The sequence below is a fragment of the Capsicum annuum genome, chromosome 5 (genome assembly GCF_002878395.1).
Source record: "Capsicum annuum cultivar UCD-10X-F1 chromosome 5, UCD10Xv1.1, whole genome shotgun sequence".
Classification (NCBI taxonomy): domain Eukaryota; kingdom Viridiplantae; phylum Streptophyta; class Magnoliopsida; order Solanales; family Solanaceae; genus Capsicum; species Capsicum annuum.
The window spans coordinates 125,145,221-125,151,690 of NC_061115.1; the positions used below are offsets into that span (position 1 = coordinate 125,145,221).

At 31.6% G+C, this 6,470-nt stretch overlaps 1 protein-coding gene across 1 annotated transcript; it reads right to left on the minus strand.

Annotated features, from left to right (window-relative positions):
- Window positions 1–137: 137 nt before the first annotated feature.
- Window positions 138–6,264, minus strand: LOC107852837 (GDSL esterase/lipase 6). The gene is made up of 5 exons (XM_016697877.2): window positions 6,247–6,264; window positions 5,847–6,162; window positions 4,631–4,776; window positions 1,334–1,799; window positions 138–575 (listed from the first exon to the last, which is right to left on the minus strand). The coding sequence occupies exons 2-5, from the start codon at window positions 6,094–6,096 to the stop codon at window positions 337–339; spliced, it is 1,101 nt and encodes a 366-aa protein (XP_016553363.1). The 5' UTR covers window positions 6,097–6,162; window positions 6,247–6,264; the 3' UTR covers window positions 138–336.
- Window positions 6,265–6,470: the final 206 nt, after the last annotated feature.

Consider the following 6,470-nt stretch of genomic DNA (forward strand, 5'->3'; position numbering starts at 1 on the left):
TACATGAATAACGTAATATCCATTTAAGATTCCAAAGCACGATTTTCTTGAACTCACCTCTGTTCTAATTTACTTATTTGATGTAGGCTTAGAAATAACACGAGAAATAAAGAAATGTACATATGAACACCATATCATTCTGAAATGAATGACAAGGACCTCACTCTTTATTTTGAGATTTCAAAACATAATTAATTCCTTTTGTTTTCAACGAGAGCCAACTCTTGAATTTGTCTCTAATAGCTGATCTTTTATTGATTGATCTAAGCTTGGAAACAACAGTACAACACGAGAAATAAAGAAATGTACATGTATTCAGAACTAATTTTCCTTATTTTAGTTCTGAATGAGAGTCATGTTGGCTAGTGTTTTGAGATTCACAGGTCGAATTCGAGTATGGCTTCCAGTCCACAATGCCTTTGAGATGAGTTTATAAGTGTGTTCTGATGGATGAAAGTAATCCCAGAATAAGTACTCATTAGGCTTTGCACATAACTTGTAACCTTCTTTACCACATTGCAATAATCCTCCGAGTGTTCCATCGCCACAACATGCATTATTAACATCTGAAAATCCTATATGATCATAACAAATCATCATGAGTTAGTCTAGAATTCCTCTTAACTTGTACATACTTAGTTAACATGATAATTTAAAAGTTGAAAAATGACAAAAATGATTTCTTATATTTGGAGCTAGTAAGTTTAAAATAGTCTCTAAGATATTTTTGAAAAGTTTTGGTCTTTAAAATTTGCCCGAAAGTGAACGCTATTGTTAAGATTTAATGACACCTATGGAAAGAAAAAACATTGTACCGAGAACTTATATTTGAAAGTTTATTTTTTACAGTTTGTGTTATTTTATATTTTAACCTAGTGTATAGTGCAGCTTATGTTAGTTTGGCTCTATTTCTTGTGTAATGCAATTTTGGTGTTTCAATTTCTAAGATTTGACAGGACTTTTATGATGTTTTTGTTCCAATTAAATCTAACAACAAAAGTTTGTTGAATATTTGACAAATAAAAAAGGCGCACACTGTGGCAAAACTTAACAAATAAGAATGCTTAGGATTAGGTGACTATTTTAAACTTACCTCAAATACAACAACAACGTGCTCAGCGTAATTTCTTTACTGGGATCTAAGCAAGGTAGAATGTTTGCAGACCTTACGATTACCTTTGCGGAGTAGAGAGTCATAAACTCTTTGCAAAATTAAGATGTAAGAAAAGTCTAGTGATCGCACTCGTTAAAGAATTGAAACATTACCATTTCTATTTTTTATCTAACCAAACCAAATCATGACGGAGGAGTAAAGAGAAGTTTAAGAGATTACCATAACGTGCAGGATTAGCTCTGAAGATCTGAACAGTCTTGTACACAGCGCCATACACAGCAAATGAACCAGGATACTTGGTTGGTATTTTTTTCGCAAAACTTTCCAATCCCACGTTATAATTTTTAACCATTTTATTCATCTTCCCATAACATTTATTAACCGGTGCACCAGGCAAGAGGGTCCTAGCTGGGACACAACCAACGGGGCCTAATGAAAACAAGGCAATTCGACGACCCCCTAACTTGCAAATTTGATCAACAAAATTTCTAACTTGACTTAACATGGCCAGAACATAGGCATCTGGGGTAAGTGTTGGGGCATCAAATGGATAGAAGTAGCTGAAGATGTCATTGGAGCCTGATTCAAAGAAGAAGAGTGATTGTTGGATTTGTGTCTTGTTTATGTGGTTTTGTTGGACTAAAGTTTTGAATTGTTGGAGTTGATCTTCAAGTGGTGTCACTCCCTATATGTTTCAAAAATCAAGTATTAATATCAAGCAAGTAATATGGGAAAAAATGTAGCAAAGCCATAAAGTTGGTACTCCCTCTCTATTTCTCTGTTTCAAAATAGTTGGCGCTTATTGACTTGTCACCTCCTTCAAGAAAAAATTATTAGCATTTTATTTTACTAAATTAGTCTTATTAATTATGCTTTGAAAATATAAATTTGAGTATATATATAGTTTGTTTAGTCATCTAATGGTAAGGGTAATATTGAAAGAACATAAAAATATTGTCTTGGTTTCGTAAAAGTGACAACTAAATTGAAATAATTATTTTTAAAAAGAGGGTTAACTATATTAAAACAGAGGAAGTATATATAAATAAAAAGATTTAATTAACACAAATTCCGAATTTATATGCACTATCAGTGTATAAACTATTTATCCCATCCAATTACGTTATCTTATAAATAATTAAATCTTCATAGCATGTCTGATGTGATAACACGAAAAATAGAATAATAAGCTATTATAACTAATTAATTTGAATTGGTAGTGTAAAAATTATCTATATTGTCGATGCATGTAACCTAAATCCTCAAATTATGCTGTGTCTTGACTCCTATACATTGGACGTGGTAGAAGTCTTTTTACACTACTAAGTAATTTAAAAAATAATTATAAGTAATTGCAAAAATAAGTCAGATAACTTACTATAATAGGTAAAATTATACTGATAGTATAAAATTATATGATGACACATCACATATTATAAAACAAGCAAGTGCAAAATTTACTCACTGATTTAAGAAGCTCACTCAAGCAACTGATATTTGACGAAAACTGCATATGTTTAGGGAGAATCTTCAATATATTTTGTCTTTTAGAATATGCCTAGAGATGGCTCGTCTCATTTGGATAAGAGCCAGTTACCTAATTTTAGAATTTTTTTCATCACCTAATTTTAGAATTCCGTATGATAAAAGATTGTTTGTTTTTTGTTGTTGTTGGACTAAGGTATATAGCATGGCAAATCCTTTCCTATTTTAACAAGGATGATCTCATCATCCTTCTTTCAGGACTTATCCCAAGACCACTGTGATTGATAAAGAGCACACCAAACCTCAAATGGATGACTATGATTTATGTGACGTTTAACCATGAATTTTTTTTTATTTTTTATATGGATTTTGATTTCAAGAAATATGTTTGGTCATGAAAATTTTGAAAAGTTTCAGAATTCAACTTGAAGGTGGATTTATTCTAGAATTTTTAAGAATTTGAAAAAACACTTTTCAACACAGATATTTAAAAACAACTCCATTTGATATTAATGACCAAATACAACTGCAATATCAAATATCATTTTTTAGATTGAAACAAAAATTACTTTTTTTTTTTTCAAATGCTCACAATTTTTTGGCCAAATAGCCCCCTATAAACTCTGCTTTATTCTAGTTTAACTTCTTTTTCTCCCCGCTTATTTGTGATAAAACTCTCATCTCATGTTACCCAACTCCCCATTCTTGTATGTCTAAGATATTTTCTAATCTCCACCAATTTCGGATTTGAGTGAAGTAGTTAACCGCTTCCAGGTACAGAATTATAGATAATGTCAAAAATAGTTAATTGTAATCGTTGAGTAGAATTTCGATTCGATTTAGGTCTTAAAGAGATGTGATGCATCTTATAACATTATATTTAATTTTAATATTTTTTGTTTCGAGACAGGTATATGTTACATTCTTTGGATTTTGATTAATTAGGATTCATTTTTGTTAATTAAAGAAGAAAGCATTCCCTATAATAATCGCTCCTTTTATCAAGGGTGTCACTATACTCCATTATTTTTTTAATTAAAGAAGAAAGCATTCCCTATAATAATGGCTCCTTTGTCAAGGGTGTCACTATACTCGTTCATTAAAGGGTAGCGAGATGCACTAAAGCTTTCTCTTTGCATAGGGCTCGGGGAAGAATTCCATCAAAAGAATGTATTATATGCAGTCTCACCTTGCATTTCCTCCTTCATTAGAAAATTATATTGTATGTATAGGTAAAGAAAATTATAATGCATATGTACTATATGTTGATTTCCTTTACTTCTTTATATATATATAATGAAAACGAAGTTAAAAGGTAGTCCGGTGTACTAAAACTCCCGCTATGTGCATAGTTCGGGAAAGGACCCTACCACAAGGGTATATGCAATACGAGGAGCCAAGAATGAGGCGATGTAGAATTCAAGTGTTCCAAATCCTAGAATGATATGCCAACAAGTTAACGTAGAATGCAAGTATAGGATAAAGAGTCATAACAGAGCAGAAAGGTATAGACGAGATCTAGAGTGGACAAATGATTTGTATAGGTGATAGGGACAAAGTTAAGCTACGTGGGCTGAGTTAGCTAAGCTAGCCTTAAGGTTAGCTAATCTTTCGTAGATTGTTTTTGATTTTGAGTTGGTGCTTTATATCGTTGATGATTGGTGTTTAATAAAGTTTCTTATTTTCACCCCAAAAGAAAAAATCAGACTCAGACATGGGCATCATATCAAAGATAAAAATTCTACTTTCAAGATTAAAATGCGTAATCTCTAATTAAGATTTAAGGGCGTAGGAATCTTCCCATCACAACCAATAATGATACTTTTAAGGTGTGATACGTGCAATTTTGGTTTACCATTGGGCCATGAGACATGTAATTGTTTGGACAAATTGACTATGGTCTATGTTTATCCCCCCCAGCCCCATTCCGCTCATTGCAAACGAAAAAGAATTAAAGAAAGAAGAAAATTGGGGAGATATATGTTGAATTTACCAATTGGAAAATCGCAATAAGACAAAAACTATTCTTACCATATCCTGATTTGTTGGTCGTAGAACACCACTACCAGCACTAGCAAAGTTGATGCCATTTGCTGGATACTCTTTCCTACTTCCATTCACCAGCTCAAGTTGTGCTTCCAGAAATGGCCTTTGTATAGGAATCCCAATAAATTCAGCTGCAATTTTCCACCAAAGAAAATTAATAAAAGTGTTGCCAAATTATATGATGACCATATGACAATGATCAGCCCGCCTCAAAAATAATTATACTTGTTATCAATGGGATTAGGGGGTACTTTCAGGAAATATATTGAAGAGTTAGTGTGATCTGCAGTATAAGAAAAACTCGGATACTGATTTTTCAACTTTTAACAAAGAATTACGTAAAGTACTATTAACCTCAATTTTTTTATAGAAAATTTATTTTTGAAGAAAAAGGAATTACCTTATAACCATGGACTACAAAATAATTTTTATATCGTTAGTGTAATTTAATATGTTCTAAGAATTTAATTGCCCTCAATTTTCAGTTTACTAGTTTTACCCGTGCGTAGTAGCGGAGACCGAAATTTTAATAAGAAATGAGTAAAAATGCAAGAGTTTCTCACATGAGATTGCAATTTTTTTAACCAGTTTTGATGCTACAACAAATGCTTCACTCTGGTGAATGAATTAATTAATTTAATTAATATATTCACACACAGCAGGGGGAGGAAATGAGAAGATTACTTTATTTTACGTTATTTGAACAAATTAAAATTTTCACTAAAATAATTCAATTGACTCCCCTTTTAGGTATGATAATTAATTATAAGTAATTACACTTTGGAATGACCTGATCCTACAAAAATTTTACATATCAATATTTAACAATTGAATCGTTGAACTCATGATCAACCATTAACTACACTATCTATCTCAATTTGGTGTAGCTCCATTTTAATTTTGAGAGTCAAACCTTCCAATTTGGATCATGAATATGAAAACTTTAAGTTTTCTGAAATAACATTTATATATTTTGAAAGTATGTGAAAAATACTATAAATCATAATAAATGACAATTCAAAATATTTAAAATACTTTAAAAAAAAAAAAAGTACGGTCAAACAAAGATTTTTTAAAATCTCGAAAGATGACATCTAAATTGAAACGAAAGAAGTATGACTCATAACATTGGACAAATAGCGTACATCTTTGAGATTTTTTCTTCTTTTTTTTTTTTGGTGTGGGAGTAAAAAGAACTTACAAACAAAATCGGCAACAGTTCGGCCGTTGGTGAATCGACCAGTTGGACGATGAAAGAAATTGGAACCATATGGTGGAAAATCAGCTTGTGCAGTGCAATTCTTGTTGTAGTGATTATTACCAGCATCAAATATAGAGTCTCCAAATATGAAAATTGATGGAACATTAAATCCCAAAACACAACTTCTACTCATAATCGTTACTAATAAAGAGGTAACAAGGAGCAATTGCAATATTTTCACTCTCTCCATTGCCAAAAGTGCTTAGAGTGGCCGAGTGATCAAATGCAGCCGACCTTAAATCTGTTGAAATATAGTCTTTAATTTTGAACACAAAAGAGAAAATAATTAATCAAAGATACATATATAGAACAAATGGTGAGTTTATATAAGTAAAGTCACCTGAAAAAATGAAACAGAACACACGAGTTTAGTGCATGCCATGACCTAAGAAAAAGTACCCCTTGGATCACTAATTATAAAGCTACTTGTCTACTGCCAACTACTAGAATTTTTTGTCTGTTAGTACTTCATCATGTACTTTAATTCCCTTTATTTATTTCTTTACTTGCTTCGGCAAGTAACCTTTATGATGGCAGTTATAGATGTGTACATTTGATTTGCGG